Below are 23,595 nucleotides of genomic sequence, written 5' to 3'. Positions count from 1 at the left end.
AAAGGGCGAGGCAAGAGGGGCTTGCTCTCTCTCTCTCCATACCTAACTTTTTTTTTTTTTCTTAAAGAAGGAAACACAGGGAACTCTTTCTGTAATTCTGGAGGAGGCTGGCTTAGGAGGCACAGCACACGATGCAGAAGAGTAATGACATGAACAGACCTGATGACACGGGAATGAAAGTTATCTAAATGGTAATGACACTGTGAGCAACATGAAAAGCTAATGCCACAGGCGAACTTTTCTGCAGCTAAAAGTTAACATCTATGACACATAAAACTGTATCAGTCAAAAATGGGTAATGTCCCAGTGATTTAAAAAAGACTCTGTACCTAATGGAAGGAGAATAGACAATACATAAAAGTCAGATTCAGTAGCAATCAAGTAAGTCAGTACAAATTAAAACAGGAAGATCACATGTATTCAACCCGCTTGGTAAAAGGATAAGAGAACCAGAACTAACCAGAACTCTCTTGGTCAAGCAGCCCGAGAGACACCAGCAGCACAGATCTGAAGAAAGCAATGTTCCTGGGTGCCAATGGGCACCAAAGTCCAACAATGACAGAAACAAGCACAGATGGCCAGCAAGTTAGACTGTCACCTGTGACCAGTTCCCACTATGGACAAGGGTTCAAGTCCCATCTGCTCCACTTCCACTCCAGCTGTATGCGCCTGGAAAGGCAGATGGCCCAAGTGCTTTCGCTCCCCAACAAGGAGAAAAGGGAGCCCCGGATGCAATTCCAGACTCCCGGCGCCAGGTGGGCCCCATCCCAGCCATTGCAATCATTCGGGGGGGTAAACCAGTGGATGAAAGACAGATCTCCCTCCCTCTTGGTAACCCTGCCTTTCAAACAAATCTTTTTTTTTCTCCCTTAAAGAAAAACGCATGCAATAGAATTATTCAGAAAACCCAGGAACACACAAAGAAGAATCTCTGTAGCACTTGTGAAATACTATGTGACATTTATATCAAAGAATTTTTAAAAAATAGAACGAGTTTGTAGTTATGCTAAGCTACATATTCGGTACCTTCTGATACAGACACGGATAAAACATGGTGTCTGTCATCTGCTTTGAGATACTTCAGGAGTCAGCACTGTGGCGCAGCCAGTTAAGCTGCAACCTCGCAAGCCCCCAGTCCACATGACTGCCGGTGCGAATGTCAGCTGCTCTACTTCCAACGCAGCTGCCCATTTTAGAAGTGAACCAGCAGCTAGAAGATCTTCAGCTCTCGCTCTCTAACTCAGCCTTTCAAATAAGTAAATAAATGGGTTTTTTTTTAAGTTTTTTTTTAAGCAGAAAAAGCATGAGAGGCAAACAGTGTGGTAGCTTTAACAAGCACACAATGGGGAAATAACTGCTTCTGTGAACACAGAAGCAGGAGAGAGTCACAAGAAAGCAGTGGTACTGGAGTTTCCACTGTGCACACATCCCCCATTTTCTCCATCAAGCTACCTACTACTCTACAGCTTACAGTTTTTCTCCTAAGAGATTTTCCATCACAGCAGAGACACAGTCTCTTTGCAATTTCAAAAAAAAAAAAAAAAATCTGCACAGGGGCCAGTGTTGCAGCGCAGTGTGTTAAGCCAGGACACCTGTGCCCCGCATCAGTGCCAGTTAAAGTCCTGCTGCGCCGCTTCTGTTCCAGCTTCGTGCTGTGCCTCCTGAGAGGAGGCAGGTGATGGCTCAAGTGCCAGGGGCCCTGACATCCATGCAGGAGACACAGACAGAGTGCCTGACTCCTGGCCTCAGCCTGGCCCAGTCTTGGCTATCTGGGAGGAAAAACAGTCAATAGAAGAGGTGGAAATAAATAAATCTGAAAAAAATATATATATATATATAAAATATTGTATAAAAGTATCATAATTTTGTGGGGTTTTTTTCTAATTAGTAGAATTTTAGTTCACTTCCAGTTTTAGCCAGTTACAAATTGAGTTACTGAGGGCACAGTAGCCTAGTGGCTAAAGTCCTCACCTTGCACACACCGGGATCCCATATGGGTGCCAGTTCTATTCCTGGTAGCCCCACTTCCCTTCCAGCTCCCTGCTTGTGGCCTGGGAAAGCAGTTGAGGACGGCCTAAAGCTTGAAACCCTGCACCCTTGTGGGAGACCTGGAGGAAGCTCCTGGCTTCGGATTGGTGCAGCATATCGGCTGTTGCAGCCACATGGGGAATGCATCAACAGATGGAAGATCTTCTCTTGACTCCTCTTCTCTGTATATCTGACTTTCCAATGAGAAATAAATCTTCAAAAAAAATTGAGCTACTGAGAATAACCTTAAATATATACAATTTCCTATTCTTTTTTATTATTATTATTTTTAATTCATTAATTACATTGTATTATGTGACACAGTTTCATAGGTACTTGGGTTCTCCAAACCCTCCCCAAACCCTCCCACCATGGTGGATCCCTCCACCTTGTTGCATAACCACAGCTCAAGTTCAGTTGAGATTCCCCCATTGCAAGCGTATACCAAACATAGTGTCCAGCATCTTATTGTCCAGTCAAGTTCAACGGCTTCTTAGGTATACCCTTTCTGGTCTGAAAACAGAGCCAGCAGAGTATCATCCCAGTCAATTAAAAGCTCCAACATACCATCAGCAAAAATTTACATCATTATGGAATTAATTGACATAGTAATGAGTAACCAATATGTTAAAAGTAAATGCGAGTTCCTAGCCACCTTCTGTGACCACCTCACTTACATTTTAATTTTAGTTTATACACAACATATAACATTCATAACATAACATGTTATACATAACATCATATCATCTTAAATTAAGGCAAACATATGGTATTTAACCTTTTGGGATTGGCTCATTTCCCTTAGCGTTATAGTTTCCAGTTTGGCCCATTTGGCCACAAAGAACTGCATTTTGTTTTTTTTTAATAGCTGAGTAGTATTCCATGGAGTAGATGAACCATAGCTTTCTTATCCAATCATCTGTTGATGGGCATTTTGGCTGCTTCCATGTTTTTGCAATTACTGATTGTGCTGCTATGAACATAGGAGTGCATGTTGGTTTCTCATAAAACAATTGTTCTGGATATATTCCTAGGAGTGGTATTGCCGGATCATACGGTATGTTGATTTTGAGTTGTTTGAATATTCTCCATACTGATTTCCATAGAGGCTGTACCAGCCTGCAGCCCCACCAGCAGTGGAGTAGGGTTCCCTTTTCCCCGCAACCTCGCCAACAAGTGTTGTTGGTGCTTTTATTCATGTGGGCCAGTCTTACTGGCGTTAGGTGGTACCTCATTGATGTTTTAATTTGGATTTCCCTTATTGCCAGGGAACTTGAGCATTTTTTCATATGTTTATTTGCCATTTGGGTTTGTTCCTTTGTGAAGTGTTTGCCCATTTCCCATGCCCATTTCTTGAGTGGCTTGTTTGTTTTGACATTTTGGTTGTTTTGTAGCTCTTTGTATATTCTGGAGATCAGCCCTCTATCACCTATGTCGTGTGCGAAGATCTTCTCCCATTCTGTGGGTTGCCTTTTTACTTTGTTGATTGTTTCTCTAGCCGTACAGAAGCTTCTTAGTTTGATGAGGTCCCAATTATTTATTTTGGTCTCGATTTCTACTGCTTTTGGAGTCTTTTTTAGGAAGTGAGGGCCTACCCCTATGTGTTGCAGTGTGTTTCCAACATTTTCTTCCGAAAGTTTGAAGGTTTCTGGATGTAGGTTTAGATCTGTTATCCATTTAGATCTGATCTTAGTGTATGGTGAGAGATGTGGATCTATTTTTTTGTTTCTGCAGGCTATCAACCAGTTGTCCCAACAGCATTTATTGAACAGACCTTCCCATTTGCCTGGATTGTCGTTTGTCTTTTTGTCAAAGATTATTTAGCTGTACCTGTTTGGGTTCCCTTCTGGTGTTTCTATTCTGCTCCATTGATCTTCCTCTCTATCTTTGTGCCAGTACCACGCTGTTTTGATAACCACTGCCCTATAGTATGTCCAGAGGTCCGGAACTGTGATTCCCCCTGCTAACTTCCTGTTCTTCAGGATGGTTCTAGCTATCCATGGTTTTTTGTGTTTCCAGATGAACCTTTGGATCATTGTTTCCACTTCCATGAAGAATGTTTTGGGCAATTTGATTGGGATTGCATTGAATGTATATATTGCTTTTGGCAGTATAGACATTTTAATGATATTGATTTTACCTATCCAGGAGCATGGGATAATTTCCTATTCTTGAAACATACCAACACTAGTAAAAAGATGTAGTTGTCCAGCTTGTGCTGAAAGGGTTAGTCCAAAGTCTCATAATGGAAAGAAAAAAAAATATGAATTGAGCACTTAGCTACTTCCAGGCAAAATTTTTCATTCTAGAATACAAAACAAAAAAGCTCATGGTCAATGACAGCAATCACTATTGCTGTAATTACTTTGCCTTAGGTGAAACAAAATCATTACCACCACCACATGAAGCCTGAGATGCCCAGCAGGAAGATGCATGTTGAGTTACTGGATTAATGATCCAATATTATTTTTGAATTTTTGTTGAGAGGTAGAGAGATGAAGAAAGAAACAAAGAAAGACCTCTGGCCCTCTGGTTCACTGGGCCAGTGTCCTGGCGGGGTCGGAGCCAGAGCCAGGAGCTGGGTCAGGTCTCCTGCATGGGTGACAGGACCCATTACTCAAGCGGTCCCCACTGCCCCGGGGTCTGCAGCAACAGGAAGCTGGAATGAGGAGTTAGAGCTGGGAACTGAATCAGGTTCCAAGGTGGGGGATACAACTTTGTAATCAGCATCTTAACAACTAAGTTAAAAGGCTGTTCCTGATTTTTTTTATATTGGTATAGAAAGGTTTTTTTTTAAGGTTTATTTTTATTGGAAAGTTAGATTTTATAAAGAGAAGGAGAAACAGAGAGGAAGATCTCTGTCTGTTGGTTCACTCCGCAAGTGGCCACAACAGCCAGAGCTGAGCTGATCTAAAGCCAGGAGCCAGGAGCTTTTTCCAGGTCTCCCATGAAGGTGCAGGGTCCAAGGCTTTGGGCCATCCTCCACTGCTTTCCCAGGCCACAAGAAGGGAGCTGAATGGGAAGTGGAGCAGCTGGGATACAAACCCGTGCCCATAGGGCATCCCAGTGTATGCAAGACAAGGACTTTAGTCACTAGGCTACTGTGCTGGGTCCTTGTTCCTATTTTTCAAAGAAGATTTGTTACTTTTTATTTTAAAAAGAAAGAAAGAGACACAGAGAGATCCTCCATCTGCTGGCTCACTTTCCAAATGACCAAAATGTCTAAAACTGAGCTGGTTTGAAGTCAGGAGCCAGGAGCTTCTCCCAGGTCTCCCACATGGGTAAAGGGGCCCAAGGATTTGGACCATCCTCCATTGCTTTCCAGGCACAAGGAAACGGATCACAGTGGAGCAGCCAGGACACATACTGGGGCCCATATGTGATGTCAGTGCTGAGGGTGGCAGATAAGCCTTCTACACCAACAGGCCAACTGCTGCTATTTCTTGATTTTCAAAACAAGACAAAAAATAAAGCATTATTATTGTCTAAGAAACCCAATATCCATCAAGCACAATTTTATAATAAAAATTTTTAGAAGCACTTAAGCAGGCTATTACTGTATTAGTTATATGACCTATCATAAAAAAGAAATGGGTCCAATTTAAGCTGCTGCCTTGAGACTGGTCTAACGGCATAAAGATACTTTGAAAGCATATGACCATAGAGGGGAAAGTCCATTTAGTGACCCCGGTTCCTCCAGGAAAAGACAGACAAGGAAACCTGACTTCCCCAGGCAGATAAGAAAATGAATTAGGAAGTGATAAGTTGACAAGCAGGACCAGCAGGGCACGCTAAAACAATAATCCCGGAAAACATTCAAGAGCTGGTTTCATACAAAAAGTGGCGCACTCAAACGCAGGTGAGCAGTTGTAGGATCAAGATTTTCATTCTCTTTTGTCTTCTGTATGAGAGCTTTCCAGGGAAACAGACGCAGGGGGTGCTGCAGGAACTGCCTGGGTGCCTATAGAAGACACAAGTTCCCAGCACCTGCGCTCTGCAAGCTGGGGAACCAGGCACCCCATCATCGGAGAGCAGGACCCCATGGACATGCAGGTACAGGGAGCAAACCCGCCCCGCCTTCACTTTCCTGTCCTGCTTTGGCCATCAGTGAACCAGGTGACAGCCACGCAGACTGAGGGTGGGTTTTCATGCCTCAGAGAATTCAGCCTGCTGCTCAGAATAGAATTTCGCCACTTCAGGTTTTAAATGTGTCAAGAGTGTCTCAATGGCCTGTGATGGCTTGTGTTAAAGTGTCAGTTTGCCTGGTTGAAAGGAAGCCAGACAGCTGAAAAGCAGGTAGGTGAGTGGGTGGGTGGGTGCTTCCAGAGAAACGTTGCTCTATGAGGGTCAGCCCACTCACACTGCCCGTGCTGGGCCTGGCCGGAGTCTCCCAGTTGCCACAGGGAGCAAAGGCAGAGGGAGGGACTGACTAGCCTGCTAATAAACCTGTTTACACACACACACACACACACACACACACACACCCTATTCCATTTCTCGGGACAGCCCTGACTACACACACACACACACACACACACACACACACCCTATTTCATTTCTTGGGACAGCCCTGACTACAGACACACACACACACACCCTATTCCATTTCTCAGGACAGCCCTGACTACTACGCCGGCGTGCTGCTGGAGAAGCAGCTTAGGAACGTAGTGATTAGCAGTAATGGATCGGAGTGCAAGTGTCTGCTAGAAAAGGCCTACACGGCCACGAATGAGCCTTTTGGGGATGATTAACAAAAGAGGACAACTGTGGGGGAATGTTCTCAGAGAAGAGTGAGCAATCCTGAACAGAACGCCCACCCGGGAGAGTCAAGCCCACCCTGACAAAGTCCCCAGTGGAAAGAGGAGCGTGCTGCTGCACCATGGGGAAGGCGACAGCTCTTCCAGGGCAGCCATGCAGCCAGCTGAAGCAAGAGTGTGTCTTCGTATTTCATGGTGAACTTGGGTACTCTACTGAAGCTAATTTTTCTTTTTCTTTTTTGATGATTTTTACATAGTTGAATAGGGTGATTAGGGTCAAAGGTTACAGGAAGGTGGGTGAGATTACCATTTCCACATTCTCTTTTTTCCTTCTTGTATCTGGAGGAAGGGGGAAGACAAGGAGAGAAGCCACACCTAGCCTCCCAAAAGCCTCTGCATCCTGGGTCAGAACACCCGATACCCCCCAAGGGGCCCCGGTGTGGGGCATGTTCTGAGGGTCCTGCTCATAACATTTAGATAGTTCAACAGTTCTGAATTACTGCTGATCTCGCCTCTCCAAGCACAATGAAATCTCTCCAGAATCCACTGATTGACATAGTTCACCTTAGAGTCACCTTTTGCCCAGATATTCATTGCCAACACTTGGCTGGGGCAGTTGGTCAATTTACTCTGTCCTTTGCCTTCTGTTGTGGTACCAGGTGTCCTTTGCAGACTCCAATGTACTGCCATATCCTCTGTGTGCACCTGGATATGCTGACCACTGGTCCATCTAAGCCACCAAGGAGGCCCAGCTCTGAAACATGCACTCCACGGTCAGACTAAGGAACCTGCAATTCTCTCCATGGTTGGGGTTCTGAATCCAGCGATTCAGTTGGGGGGATCCCCAAAGAAACTACATTTGAGGTTTTTTTTATCACATCCCAGACCTGCTTCTTGTGTGCGTGCCAATACAGGGTCCAACATAGTCTGTCGCCCCAGTCAGCTTATGCATATGCTGGTGGTTGTGATGGCTGCGTCAGTTCTGTCTCTAGCCCTGTCTTCTACACAACCCAATGGGTACTGCAGCTCAGCCGGATCCTGCCCATCACACACACGGCCTTCACGTACACCAGTGGGAGCTGCAGCCTAGTTGGAGTGACCCACAATAACCTCCACCAGCCCGTCCCCTGCCCAGGTTCCTGTGCTTGCCAGTCTATACAGCAAACTGGTCTAGTCTGTCGCACATTCCAATCAGCTCTCATACATGTCAATGGGCATTGAAACCTACTTCAACCCAACCAGCCCTACAATCCAGCCCACACACACACCTGCCGACGGGTGTCACATTCTGTCTAGCCATGCCTGCCCCAGTCCTGGTTATCATGCTCACCAGTGGGAGTGGCAACCCAAGAGGCAGGTGCCCACTGTTTCCCTACTGGGTCCACTCCCACTTCTGGAGCTTGCACTCTCCAGGTGGTTCTGCAGTTTACCTTGACAGAATTCCCCCACCACCACTCTGTGCCAGCATCTGCTAGCTGATGCTGCGGCAAAGCCCAACTAACCCACACCCACTCTGATTTATGCATGTAGCAGAAGGAACAGTCAACCCAGCCTGGCATTTCTCTAATCCAGCTCACATGTCAACAGATGTTAAAGCCCTAACCAGCCTGCTCTGCCCACATCCCAACTCATGCTCTCTAGTGGGAGTGGTGGTCCAGCAGGGGACGCTGTAGCTGGTGCTGTAGACACCACCATCCTATATGAAACCTGGTTCAAAACCTGGTTGCTTCACTTCTGATCCAGCTCCCTGCTAACACCTGGGAAGGCAGTGGAAAATGGTTCACACACATGGGAGATCCAGATGGAGTGCCAGGTTCATGGCTTCAGCCTGACCTAACTCTGGCCACTGCAGCCATTTGGGGAGTGAACCAGTAGATGGAAGACCTCTCTCTCTGATTCTGTAACTCTGCCTTTCACATACATATATACTTTTTTTAAAAAAGACTTTTGGTGGGGCCAGGGTATTGACTCAACTAGCTAGTCTCCCACCTCCATGCACCAGCATCCTGTACAAGCACCGGTTCGTGTCTTGGCTGCTCCACTTCCTGTCTAACTCCCTGCTTACGGCCTGGGAAAGCAGTCGAGGACAGCCCCAAGCCTTGGCTCCAGGTATTGTGGCCACTTGGGGAATGAGCTGCAAACAGAAGATCTTTCTCTCTGTGGCTCCTACTCTCTATAAATCTGCCATTCCAATAAAAATAAATAAATTTTCAAAAAATACAAGTATTTCCTTTAACACAAAAGACTTTTGATGCTAATACAACATTAAAAATGTATTTTGCATGTGAGAACATGATCAGAGGAATCAGTGTGGAATGCTACTGGTCAAACATGTGTGTCGTATAAAAGTCCACATGTTGAAATCCTAATCGCAATGTGAGGGTATAAGAGGTGGGGTGTTGGTGGGTGAACAGGTCATGAGGACTCTGCCCCCACAAACAGGATTGATTCCTATGGAAGAGGCCATGCAAGAAACTAAGGAATAAATTGCATAATAAATAAGAAAAATGAGAAAACAAAAATATAAACAATATAACATAAAATAGAAACAAACAAAAACAGAATGAAAGAGGCCCTGAGAGGTCCTAAGGAGCACCATGCACCAGTGAAGGGGGGCCATGGAGACCCCCAGCATCGGCACTGGCTCCAACAGCAGGAGCTGGTGCTCAAAGTACGCCAGACCAAGCAACCAATGCTCTCAGGGACAAAAATGCTAATTACTCACTTGCTCATATTCCAAACCTAGGAACTACTCACTATTTTTTGACTAGCTGCTCTACTGCTGAAGGTTTTCTAACTCTGCATTTAAAGAAAATTGACAACAGCTCACAAGAACATCATCAAGGGTGAAGACATTCAATGGGCTCCATTTCAAAAGTCTCAAATGCTGCAATTAGAAGCACAGTCAGCTTGGCTTCCGAAGTTCAGGACTGAAGCTAAATCCCTAATAAAGATCTGCCACCAGATAAAATAATCTGCTGCACTCCACTCCAGCAGGCGCTCCGTCGGATCCAGAGAGCAAACCATTAAAGTCCTATAAAAGCAGAAAAGTCCAACTTACAAGGTACTATCAGGTAAAACTGTTTTCTTTTTTTTTTTTTTTAAGATGTGTTTATTTTTATTGGAAAACCGGACATACAGAGAGGAGGAGAGACAGAGAGGAAGATCTTCTGTCCAATGGTTCACTCCCCAAGTGGCTGCAATGGCTGGAGCTAAGCCAATCCGAAGCCAGGAGTCAGGAGCTTCTTCTGGGTCTCCCACATGGGTGCAGGGTCCCAAAGTTTAGAGTCGTCCTCAACTGCATTTCCAGGCCACAACCTGTTTTCTTTATAGTAATACACTCTCTAAGTATCTCTAGCTTATTCCCTACAGTGTTAAGATTTTTTACATGCTTCTCAAAACTTCAATATAAATGAGAACCTACTATCAGCTATTAAGACTCCCTTACTAAATATGATCATGCCCGGTAATAATTTGATTGGAATTATTTCAGATGTTTAAGAAGACAAGAAGGTGAAAACATAAAAGAGAATCAACATGCCCCATGTGCGATGCGTGTGTGTGTATATGTGCATATGTGTAACAAAGAGCATTCTGATCTGTGGGTTCACATTTCGATTGCCTGTGATGGCCAGGTGACTCAGCCAGGAGCCAGGCACGCAAACAGGTCTTATGAGGGTGGCAGAAGCTGACACCTCACACTATCACAGCTGTCTCCCGGAGTCCCCATTAGCGAAAAGTTGGAGTCAGGCTCCCTGCTTACTGCCTGAGAAAGCAGTAGAGGGTAGCCCGAAGCCTTGGGACCCTGCACCTATGTGGGAGACCCAGAGGAGGCTCCTGGCTTCTGGCTTCTGATCAGCTCAGCTCTGGCTGTTGTGACCACTTGGGGAGTGACCCAGCAGATGGAAGATCTTTCTCTCTATAACGCCTTTTCTCTGTAAATATGCCTTTCCAATAAAAATCGATGAATCTAAAAAAGGAAGGAAGGAAGAAAGGAAGGAAGGAAGGAAGGAAAGAAGGAAGGAAGGAGGGAGATTGAATCAGGAGTTGAAAGTTGGTATCAAACCCAGGCGCTGGAATATAAGATGCACACGAGTTAACTACTGGGCCACACATCCACCTAGAAGCACCTTACAAACAACCCCTGCAGTCATTTACCCTAATCAACCTGCCATGCCACTTGCAGGTACACATACAAGCAGGAAAAATACTTATTTCAAGATCCTCTGGAGCCCAGTGCAGTAGCCTAGTGGCTAAATGCTTGCCCTGCATGCACCAGGATCCCATATCGGTGCCAGTTCGTGTTCCGGCTGCTTCACTTCCCATCCAACTCCCCGCTTGTGGTCTGGGAAAGCAGTTGAAGACAGCCTTGGGACCCTACACCTACGTGGAAGACCCGGAAGCTCCTGGCTCCTGGCTTCGGAATAGCTCAGCTCTAGTCATTGTGCTACTTGGGGAGTGAACCAGCTGATGAAAGATCTTTCTCTGTCTCTCCTTCCCCCTGAAAATCTGATTTTCCAATAAACACAAATAAATCTTTTTTTTTTTTTAAAGTCTCTCTGGGGAACTCAGAACTAGGGGGCCAGCTATGTGACCAATGCACGCATTAAGTCCTCTAGGGACATGGAATTACCTGCACCAAGCCAGCTCAGATTGGGACAAGAAAAATTGGGAAATTCAGATGCTTAAAGTGACAGACCAAGACAAGGTTAGCAATGAGAGAAGCATGGCCCGTTCAGTAATTCACCTGGATAGCTAAGAAAAAAAGTAAGAGGAACAGGAGGCAAGTAAAACTAAAAATGGCAGGAAAATGCCAAAGCAGGTACTCATGGGGCGGGCACTGGGCCTGGCAGTTAAGACTTCCCATCCCGAATGCCAGAGCACCTGTTTCAGTGTCGCCTCCAGTCAGTGGCTCCCTGACAGCCATGTTGGCACCTGCACCAAGTTCCCGGCTCTCTGCTTGGCCCAGCGCGCTCTAAGCCACTGTAGGCCACTGCAGATTGAACTAGGAGACATGGCAACACTTGCTCTCTCTCTGTACCCTTGGCTCCTATCTCACTTAAGGGTTAGCCAGGAACCTCATCACCCCCAGGCGTGCCACTCTGTCAGATGCACCCCACGCCTTCCTCCAGTCTGCAGGGATTAAAACTATGTGATTGAGTAATTAAAGTCTACTGCTCAGATTCCAGTCTGCTCTTGAGAGCTTCAAGCTGTATCTAGTCTGCAGCCCCAGCGCCGAGGATAAGCCATAATATTTGCTAAATCAATACGTACTTGCTGTGTGCTTTGAAACAGCACCTGCGATGGGCCAGTTCATGGGGATACAACAGTGAGCTAAAGAAAGCATGTCTCCACTCCCCTTTTAGAAGCTAATCCTCCAGAGAGGGCACAGACAGAAAACAAAAAAAAATATTAATATTCAATAACTGGGAAAGGAACTTGACTCTTTGGGGCCAGCACTATGGTGCGGCCATGCTGGATGGCGCATCCCACACAGCATGTACCAGTTCAAGTCCAGGCTGCCAGCTTGGCTAGACCACCTGCCTGCAAACGTCCACAGAGAGGCTTCCCCAGTCAGGACAGGCTGCTGGTGCTCAGGGTATGTCCTCTAGGCCCTGGGCTCCCAGGACTGCTCAGCATAAGCTAACAGTGCACCAGTATCAAAGAATGCCACGAGCAAACAGGGCTTCAAAATGCTTCCAGCACATATCATTCTAAAGGCAACGAGGATTATAAAACATAACGTGTAAACACTAACATTTTAGTAGTAAAAATACAACTTTCTACATATTCTTACAGGATAGTCTGGTAAATCTCACTAGTTTCTGCAAATACTAACATTAGAAAAAAAAAACCCAGTCCAAAGTTAAACTGTGTTCAAAATCCTGTATTTAGAACTTAAACGGTCCTGTTTTCTAACAAAGATCTGATACCTCCAAGGGCCTTAAGAAAACACAACAGCAGCCAGCACAGAGTGACCAAGACCCCCTGCAGTGACGCTTTAAACCCTCTAGGTGAGCCAATCAGGAAGAGCTCTGCTTCCGTCCGTGTTGACTACATCCATCCTAGAGATGGCAATGGAGGCTTACTGAGCCACCCTGACCAGGTAAGTCCACCTGTAGGTGCCTCCCTAGGGTCCGCGGAGTGTGGTGGTCACAGCGGAAAGGCAGCAGGAAATGGGAGTGGCACACCAGCACACAGGTTTGGCGGTGGCCTGAACTGTGTGCCCTCAAGATTCGTATGCTGTAGTTTAACCCCCAGGGCCTCAGAACATGGCTGCATTGAGAAATGGGGTTTTTAAAGAGATAATTAAATAAAAATGAAGTTAGGGGGTTCTGATCTGATTTGTCTAGGGGAGACTGAGAGACATGGAAGGAGGACAGAACGAAGACTGGAGGAAGACACCGACTTCCGGCTCCAGATTCTGTTGTTGAGGCCACCCAGCCTGCCCCAGCTCCCAGGGTCCATGGCCCAGGTACAGAGCTCACAGTGCAGTGACAGCGACAGCAGCATGGCTCACCCACGCCACTTGGAGACTGTCAGTGACATCTGTTTGAATAAATTCATGCTCCCATCACGTGGGGCAGGAACAAAAATTCCTGCATTAACACAGAGAGAATAAGTAGGCAGGAAGCCGGAGTGAGAGACAGTTCAAGTGCAGACCTTTTGTTCTCCTGCTCCCTGAGGGAGGGAACAGCTCAGCTCTCAGGCACACACCAGGCTGACCCGGGCCAGGGCGCCAGGGCGGTGCCCAGGACAAAACCCAGGACAGGAGATGAAAGTGTAGCGGCAGACAGGTGCTTCAGGGCAAGGAGCGGGGCTAAGGGCACTGGCTATGGAGGGCGGGCACCCACACCAGCAGAGCAGCAGGGGTGGATATATCTTCTTTGGCTTCCCGCACCCACCCGTGCCCCACTCTCCTTCTTCTCAGGCAAACGGTTCAGTGACAAGGGAAAGGGAGGAGGTTCAAGAATTCAGGGTAAAAAATACAGACTCTCCCTGCCTTCCTTCCCTTTTCCATCCTGTCCTCCTCCAGCTCACTCTCTTCTGCACCAATTCCTCTCCCAAGCTATACTATACGGCGGCTATCCCCGCTGCCGACCAACCACCTGTTGCAGGCCAAGGAAACTCAAGGCAGACAAGCAAGGGAGGACCTGCAATGGCCTTACTTGCACTGCCACCCAAGGACTGTCCTCCAGCTGCCTCAGGAAGGTGTTAGCCATCACCGTCCTGTTTAGGAGACCACCTCTGGACTTGGTCTGTGGCTCGGCCTGCCCCACCTGCCCAGGGGGAGTTGGCAGGCCCCGGGCCTCACGCAGGCTGCTCAGTTTCATTTCCAAGAGTCTGAACTAGACCCACTGTTCAATCCTTTTGTATTGCTGGTCAGTCTCTGGTGAGGACAGGGATGGCGAGGTGTCAGTCGTTTTGAGGGCTATGAGAGAGTGCCATTTTAAGAGCAGAAATTTTGCCTACCACACAGAGAAAGCAAAAAGAAATACGATGAGGTGATAGTGAAATCACTTGTCCCAAGAACCTTCACTCTCACACAACACGCCCCTGGCGTGGGTCTACTGGGTTCATCTCAAGAACCGGCTTGCCTTTGCACAAGAGGAAAGGTTTGCATCTGCATCGAGAAGAGCAGCTTGTGGGTGACTAAGTACCTCCGGATACTGCCTCATCCGGGACTCACAATATCCCACATAGTTAAAGACGTCACTTCCACTCTACACTGTCTTAGAGCATAACAAACACAGGCTCTTGTCTATTGGTATTCTTGGCCCCTGACTGTCACCCTGTCCAGGTGAGAGGAGGGCTCACAGAGAGGTCTGGGGAGGCAAGATCTAGGCCAACTTCCTGATGGATGCTGCTTCCGGAGTGAGCCAGACAACAGAACAGCAGCTGGAAGAGCCACTTGGCCAGCCCACAGAATCATGGCATGCTATGCACTGTATCTGGGGCTTGGGCTCCAACAACAGATAAACCAAAGAGCAGGAAGCTTCTCCTGGAGCTCCAAGCAATAAACAGCTTGGATGCAAGTCTCCTGACTGATTTAACTCATTTATTCAGTGCTACAAGACTGACTGAAATTAAAGAAAAATAACTCCAGAGTTTCGTACATGTCATTTAAATAATAGAAAATGAATTTCAGCTCAGAACACCTAGCTGTGAAATTATCCTGTCAGCATGTAAATGAATTAAGAATATATGTATGTAAATGTGGTCGGGTAGGAGAGTGTTATTAAAATATGCCAATGGTACAATGACTAAATGCTTTCCTATTCTGCACTGAAATTAAAAAAGAAACCTAATAGAACATATACAATGCTCAATGCTCATAGCAGTATTATTTCTGACAGAAAAAAAACTCTCAATTGCCCTCTGATAGGAAAGAAAAATTATGCTGCATTCGTATGATAGTGAAAACGAGAAGTTAGAGTTCCATAATCAACAAGGATAAATCCCCAAAAATAAAGAATAAAGAACACAAACTTAGTATTTACACAGACTGCTCCAAACACAAACCTAGGTAGTCTGTTGCTTAGTAATACAGATATAACCAAAGCAAAATGAAAGCAAAGGGAATCCCATGTACAAAGTTCAAAGCGCATGCTCCTCTAAGGGGAGGAGAACCACAGGGGCGCAGGCAGGGCTCTGACACTGTGTTTGGGCCTCATCTTACTCTGAGTGGGAGATACGTGTGTATCTGAAATGAGCCAATACCACATATCTGTGGCAAACAGAATTTTAAATTTATAAAAGATGTAGGGGCCAGCACCTCTGCCCGAGGTGTCAGCAACCCATACGGGCGCCTGTTTGAACCCTGGGTGCTCCACTTTCAGTCCAACTCCCTAACGTGTCTGCGACAGCAGTGGAGGATGGCCAAGTGCCTGAGCCCCTACACCAACGGGAAAGGCCTAGAAGCAGCTCGGGGCTCCTGGCTTCGGATCGGCCCAGCTGTGCCATTGCGGCCACTGGAGAGTGAATAGCTCCTGCCACAAGTGACAAAACACAAGCTCTGTCCTAGAGCGAGAGCTGCTTGAGGGCAGAAAGCCGGCTGCTCCGGCTGCCCATCACGTTCCCTCAGCCAGCACAACTCCTGACGCGGGGAGCTGCTCAGCAAGTACTTCCTTCAGGAACAGGAAGAAAAGCTCCAGGTTCAGCTCCCCTTTCTCTAAAGCTTTATTTTTATTTCATTAAAACTCACATGGAAACAGATGCACCTTGAGAAGACACAAAATTAAGTCAAAGGAGTCAAAGCTATAACCGAAGCTACATGTATCCTCAAAGAGAAAACTGTCGCAGAACGGCACATTCAATTAGGCAAGTTGAGGCACAGCAGGTGAAGTCCCTGCTGATAGTATTAGCATCCCATAGGGGCGCAGGTTTGAGTCCTGGCTGCCCCACTGCCACTCCAGCACCCTGCGTATGGCCTGGGAAAAGCAAGGGAAGGTGGCTCAAGTACTTGGGCCCTGCTACCCATGCAGGAGATCTGGATGAAGTGCCTGGCGCAGTACTGGCCTCTGTGGCTATCTGAGAGGTGAACCAGTGCACGGAAGACTGCTTCCTCTCTCTGTTCTTTTCTCTATGTATCACTATATTTAAGACTCATTGTTTTTATTTGAAAGGTAGGTTTACAGAGAGAAGGAGAGACAGAGAGAGAGAGAAACCTTCCATTTGTTGGTTTACTCCCCAAATGGCTACAACAGCCTGAGCTGTGCAGATCCGAAGCCAGGAGCCAGGAACTTCCTCTGGGTCCCTATGTGTGTACAAATGCCAAGGACTTGAGCCATCCTCCACTACTTTGCCGGGCCATTAGCAGGGAGCTCTATGGGAAGTGCACCATCCGGGACACAAACTGGCACCCTTATGGGATACTGCTGCTGCAAGCCAGAGCATTAGCCTGTTGAGGCACTGTGCACACCCATGTATAACTTTTCCAAAATAAAATAATAAGCAATTAAGAAAAAACATACCTGAATGAAGTTGAATTTTCCCAATAACACCTTCTACCAACCCCAAACAAATAGGATTCCAGGCAAGCAATAGATCAGTAGCTGAAATAAAGTAAAAAGTAGTCATGAGAAAATACTCATTAGAAAGCATAAACAGTATCTTTAAAACTGGTCACTGTCCCTCACAGGCAGCTATGAATATCAGAACTGAATACATTACCATGAGGTACTTTGCAACCAAGCATTCAAGGCCTGAATGAGGGCAGTCATAAGGACGGCCACCATTCCAGAAACACTGCCCAGAAGTGAAGCAGTGGTCTGGTGCCCCACCGTGGAAGAAAGTGGCCACTATACTACAGGAGAGCAAGGTGGCTTTCCCTGCCATGCCCCCACACAGAGCAGGCCCCAGGGCCAAAGAGAAGTCACCGTGAGCTGTCCCCTGACTGTCCACACTCTGGAGGTACCTGCTGCCAAAGTCGCTTACCCAAGCAGTGAGATCCAGAAAACCCCTGCTCTTTCTAGGACTTCAGGGCAAAGGCCCCTGGAATCGTTTACATTCATTCAGTTTCTATCAGGCACCAGGCATGGCAAGCAGTTCTCCTCATTAAACTCAGGACAGACACGATATGGGTGGCCACTTTCTCCCAAGTGAGAAAGGACATGGCTTCTGCCTGCTACCATCCTGACACACACGGAAGGAGAAAGTTCACTACTCTGGCCCGTCCAAAGGATCATGGGTCTGAGTTCCCTTGTGGAAGCCAAGGCTGCTACACAATTGGCAATAGGGTAATACTCGTGGTAATTCAACAGCTTAGAAAAAGAGCAAGAATGAAAAGAATATTTGCTCCTCGCAGAAAACTTGCATTGCATTTTAACTACTACCTTATTATTTTTATGAACAAAAATTAAATTTATAATTCACAAGATAATTAGAAACCTAACAGTGTATGTTCCAGATTCATTTAAGTTTTGACTATTATGCCTTGAATGTCTTTGTTGTTACATAGTTCATAATAGGTCACTTTTTTATTGCAAGAATTAAAAAGGATTTTTATTGCAGTTTTCAATTAGTTTTGAACAATTCAAGGTGATTTACAGATATACCTCCTTTATTATTGTTGTTATTATTTTAAGACATAGTTCCATAGGCTCTGGAATTTTCCTTACCCCCTTACCCAAACCCTTCCTTCCCCCAATGAGTTCCCCTATATTATTACAACAGTATAGTTCTTCATGAACAATCACAATCCATCATTCTGCTATGTAAGTGTATGCTGACATTGCAGGCATGGACAATGGCAGAGTCCAGCATCCTATTGTCCAGATATATTGAACAGTTTCACTGGGAGTCCATCTTCGATCTGGAAGTAGAGATGCACACTGCATTGTATCCTCACATCTGGTTAAGACAGTCTATTACACAGTTACTTTACATCCTCTTAAATGAAAAGCCACAAACAAATCAACAGGAAGAACAATAGAAATTCACAAAGTCATGAAGTTCAAAAAACATGCTAGTGAATAACTAATATTTTGCTGAAGAAGTGAAAAAGAAAATCAAGGACCTTCTTGAAATGATGTTACTATATGACCTAAGAGTCAGTAAAGAATTTGAGAAAAGGATCCGGCGCAATAGCATAGTGGTTAAAGTCCTCACCTTGCAAGTGCCGGGATCCCATATGGGCACCAGTTCTAATCTCAGCGGCCCTGTCTGCCATCCAGCTCCCTGCTTGTGGCCTGGGAAAGCAGTTGAAGATGGCCCAAAGCTTTGGGACCCTTGCACCCACATGGGAGACTCGGAACAGCTCCTGGCTCCTGGCTTTGGACTGGCTCAGCTCCAGCCGTTGCGGTCACTTGGGGAGTGAATCATCAGACGGAAGATCTTCCTCTCTGTCTCTCCTCCTCTTTGTATATCTGCCTTTCCAATAAAAATAAATAAATCTTAAATAAAAAATCTGTTTTGAAGAATTGAAAAAAACATTGAAATCCATGAGTTACAGTTTCCATTGATCTTTGTTGGTTAGATGTGTCTTTAATAGGCAACAAATACGTGGGTTTTGTTTTTTGATCCAGTTCACTATGCATGATGTTTCATGATGCGTTTGAATCATTTAATTTCAATGTTAATAAGGATATGTGGTAATCTGGTCCTATCATTTTAGCAATGGGTTGTTCATTGTTTGACCTGGTCTTCTGCTGTCATTTTACTGGGATGTTCTCCACATTTGCCTTTGGTAAGTGTGTAAGTGGTAAGTGGTATTCCTTTTTTCTGTCAAGATAACATCTTTAAGTATCATTTATAGGGCAGGTCTGAAAGAGGCATATTCCTTGAGCTTTTCTTTACTGTGGAAGTATTTTATTTCTGGGCTGACAATTCTTTCCTTTTAGAATCTGGAATATGTTGCTCTATTCTCTTCTGGTCTTTAGTTTCCTCTGAGAGGTCAGCTGTGAGTCTGGTTGGGGTTCCTCTATATGTCAAATTTTTTTCACTTGCACAGATATGCTTCTAAGAAGAAATTAGCAAGAACTCTAAAGTTTTTTGAGGGCTGTCACATACATTATCACTTATGCTCTTGACAGCTCTGAGTCGATATGAAGTCCCGCTTTCAGGTGTAAGGAAAAGCCTCAGCGAAGTCACCCAGCAGACAGCAGCCGTGCGAGTAGCAGGTCCTAGTAAAGCTTGGCCTGCTTCATGCCTACTCTGAAGGCCATCTGACTGTAGTGGCTATCTTAGAAACCATACTCAAACAACCGATAAGACAATAATTTTTAAATGCTACAAGGATAGACATTTGGCCTAACAGCATCCTGTATCACAGTGCCTGGGTTCCAGCCCCAGATCCATCCTGATTTCCATCCTGAAGACAGCAAGTGATGGCTATAATACTTGGGTCCCTGCCACCCCCATGGGAGACCCAGCCTGAGTTCCTAGCTGCTGCCTTCTGTCTGCTTCAGTCTTGACTGTAGATATTTGGTGAGTAAACCAACAAGGAAATACCCAGGTCAGGGTGTGCATCTCTGTGTGTGTGTACTTGTGTGTGTGTGTGTGCGTGTCTGTGTCTGTCTGTCTGCCTGTGTGTCAATTTTTTCTTCCCCTCTTCAGTCCCTCCCTCTCACCTGCTTCTGTGCCTTTCAAATACATCATTAAAATAATAGTGCTGGACTCCCCCATTAGGCTGTAGCTCCTACTGATGAACACCAGAGTCAGGGCTGGGAGCAGACAACACTGAACAAGGTGGTAGTATCCATCAGCATACATATGGACCAGGTTGGGGGCAGGTGGGCTGAGCTAAGCCGCAGCGTCCATGGAAAGCACAAGAGATCATGGGATATGGGACTGGCCAGGCTAGGCCACAGCACATGCTAGCACATGCAAATACTGGGGCTGGGGACAGGCCTGATGGGTAAATTTGGGAGCTGCCTCAACTAGGCTGGGGCACCTACCAGTGTGTGTGACTAGGCTTTGTGGCAGGCTGCACTGGGGTACGCTGCAGCATCTATTAGTTCACGTGAGAGATGGAACTGGGGCAGAACTGACTAGGCAGCTGCATCCACTGGTATGCATTGGTTGGTGTGGGTGACAGACCAAAACTGACCCTGCACTAGCTGATGCAAAGAAGAGTCAAGTCCGAGGACACCTTAAGCAAGGTTTCTTGGGGGATTCCCTAGCTAGATTGCTGGACTCAAACCACAGCCACAGGAAAAATCACAGGATATGTAGTTCAACCTTGCAGTACATTTATCAGGACTGGGCATCCTCAGTTGCTGATTTCAGTGTAGCTGACAGCAGGCTCAGATGCACATGGGGGACATGAAAGCCAGCAGAGGACATTAAGTGCCTCATCAGAGGATGGAAAACACAACAGATTGGACATCTCTCCTAGCCCAGCTTTGCAGCAAGTGTCTGGGTCTGAGGATGCACTAAGGTGCGCTTGGTCAGCAAAGAGACCTTGGAAAGATTTCTTTCACCTTGTTGCAATGAAGCCAACGTCTCAGAACTATCAAAATCACTCAGGTAAGACCCTCGGGACGTTCTTCCTCACATTATGGTTTCTAAAGTATCATCAAATGACCAGCCCCATCCCCAGGTGCCAAAGCAGTTTGGTAGCAAGGAATGGCCCCCTTCCTCTTTGCCCCTTCCCCACTCATAGGAGAAAAATGGAAAAAACAACGGAAACCTTTGTCCTACCCACTTTCCTCCATACCTCAACCCTCCTCATCCTAATCAGAGGCCCACATGGGCATGCATTCCTGCCAACTATTAAATAGTATTACAAATAGAATTAAAAAGTAAAAAACAATAATGCTGGGCCAGTGCTGTGCTATAGTATGCTAAGCCTCCACCCACAATAACAGAATCCCAGGTAGGCACAGCTCAAGTCCCAGCTGCTCCAGTTCTGATCCAGCTGCCTGCTTTGCACCTAGAAAATCCATGAAAGATGGCCTAAGTCCTTGGGACCCTGCACCCAAGTGGGAGACCTGTAAGAAGCTTCAGGCTCCTGGCTTCAGACCAGTCGAATTGCAGCTGGTGTGGGCAGTGGGCCAGCAAATAGATGATCTCTCTCTCTCCTTCTCTTCGTAAATCTTTCTTTTGAATCAAAATAAATGAATCTGGCCCTGGCACAATGGCTCAATTAGCTAATCCTCAATGCAAGCACCAGGATCCCATAAGGGCACTGGTTGGTATCCGAGTTGTTTCATTTCTCATTCAGCTCCCTGCTGATGGCCTGGGAAAAGACAGGAGGATCGCCCAAGTCCTTAAACCCTGCATCCATGTTCAAGGTCCTGGTTCCTGGCTCCGGACTGGCTTGGCTCTGGCTGTTGAGTGGCCATCTGGGGAGTGAACAAGTGGATAGATCTTTCTCTTTGTCTTTTCTTCTCTCTGTAAATCTGCTTTTCCAATAAAAATAAATAAATCTTTAAGAAAATAAATAAGATCCAGCACAGTAGCCTAGCAGCTAAAGTCCTCGCCTTGAGCACGCCGGGATCCCATATGAGCATCAGTTCTAATCCCAGCGGCCCCTCTTCCCATCCAGCTCCCTGCTTGTGGCCTAGGAAAGCAGTCGAGGACGGCCCAAGGACTTGGGACCCTGCACCCACGTGGGAGACCTGGAAGAAGCTTCTGGCTCCTGGTTTCAGTTCAGCACAGGTCTGGCCATTACGGTTACTTGGGAATGAATCATCAGACAAGAGATCTTCCTCTCTGTCTCTCCTCCTCTCTATATATCTGACTTTCCAATAAAAATAAATCTTTGAAAAAAATAATCATAAATAATAATGATGCTATAAAATTAGAAAAAATTATCACCTCATCACACTACCAGACTATTTTGCTTATTTATTATTCATTAGGTTTGCATGCATACCATAATACCATAGAGAGTATCATATACTAATATTGTAATAACATTTCATGAGTATTTTCTCATGCCTTTGATAGAAATTAAGTGGCATTATTTCCCATTTAAGGAAACACTTTGTTACTTTTGGGGATTTAAGTGACTTCCAATTATTTCCCTATTGTAAAAAATAATATAATAAGTGATGAACATTATGTAAATACCTTATTTTGTCTTTCAAATTGATAGATTTAGGATAAATTCCTAGGGATAAAATGCATGGGTTAAAACATTTAAAAATTTCAACCTCTCAAATATTAACCAATGAATATCTAAAAAGATTATACAAAGATAGATTTCTGCTAGAAGCAAGTGAACATGCTTGTTTTAAACTATTTTTTCCAGTGCTTAGATTTAAAAAAAATTTTTTTTTTTGCTAATTTCACAGCAGTCCCTGCTTAACAAGACATTTCTTTTCCACTAGTTGGCAATTAGTATTTAATTAAGGAATTTGCTGCTTATGTTTCTCCTGTTCACATAGTCTAAGAATGTTTCTTTATGCTTCTAATCCACTTTTGAGTTCTCTTCGTATTGACTGAAATCTGACATGTTTGCAAATATTTTCAATTTTAAACTTTTCATACAGATTTTCATTATCTTGAGGTTCAAAGAGGTTTCAAACATTTCAAACATTTCACTATAAATCCACTGAAATAAAAACACCCTAATTTTTCCCACAGAGTGAGCCCGAATGCCTGTCCCAGCATCAGCACCTGCCAACACAGCTGCACAAGCTCCAGCTCCCGCCAGCCTTGCCTACCCAGCCCAAGGTAAACAGATCCTGGTGGCGAGATGATACTCTATGAACAGGGAAGAGGAAGAAACGTACTCGGATGAAGTAGTCAGGCAGCGCTCCATCCAAGAGGAACTTCAGGCATAAAGAAAGCAACAGGAAAAAACTGTGTAGAGACAAGAAGTACATGGTTTTTTCTGGAATGTGTCCCATCTCTGAACAAACAATACCAATCTAAAAACTGTGAGGAACTGGGCACTGATACAAGCCTTGCCTCAGCCTAAGATGATATAAAAATAGAGGGACAATCAGTCCAGATAACAGCCCAGTGGGTACAATGGAGATCTGATTATAAGACTGGACAAACAGAGGCCAACTGTGAGGAGACTTGAATAACAGACACTGGGCCTGCACTTCCTAGACAGGATAGCAAGAGTGCATGACAGAGATAAAACAAGGCCAGTTTGGACTGCAGCACAGGTGGAGATCAGGAAACTTCACCCAAAGCCTGAGTGTTCGATTCGTTGGGGGCACAACAAAAAACACTTCTCACATCATGACTTAACACATTCATGCAAGGCGTTTCTGAAAAGCTCATGGAGTGGCTGCAGTGTGGTTAAGCAGAAAATTAAGCTGCCACTTGCAATGACAGCCTTTCATATTAGAGAGCTGGCTTGAGCTCACTCCACTTCCAACCCAAGTTACATGGCTCAAGTTCTTGGCCA

At 45.5% G+C, this 23,595-nt stretch overlaps 1 protein-coding gene across 1 annotated transcript in view; it reads right to left on the bottom strand.

The window, feature by feature from the left end:
- Positions 1 to 23,595, bottom strand: part of INPP5F (inositol polyphosphate-5-phosphatase F) — an 83,986-nt gene that overhangs the window by 38,343 nt on the left and 22,048 nt on the right. Inside the window, exon 2 of the mRNA XM_058671569.1 lies at positions 16,760 to 16,840. Within this exon, the coding sequence (XP_058527552.1) occupies positions 16,760 to 16,840 (81 nt within the window). The remainder of the gene's footprint in view (positions 1 to 16,759; positions 16,841 to 23,595) is intronic.

This window comes from Ochotona princeps, chromosome 13 (genome assembly GCF_030435755.1).
Source record: "Ochotona princeps isolate mOchPri1 chromosome 13, mOchPri1.hap1, whole genome shotgun sequence".
Classification (NCBI taxonomy): Eukaryota; Metazoa; Chordata; class Mammalia; order Lagomorpha; family Ochotonidae; genus Ochotona; species Ochotona princeps.
Note: the sequence above shows the minus strand (reverse complement) of the source record. Positions and strands in the feature narration are given on the sequence as shown.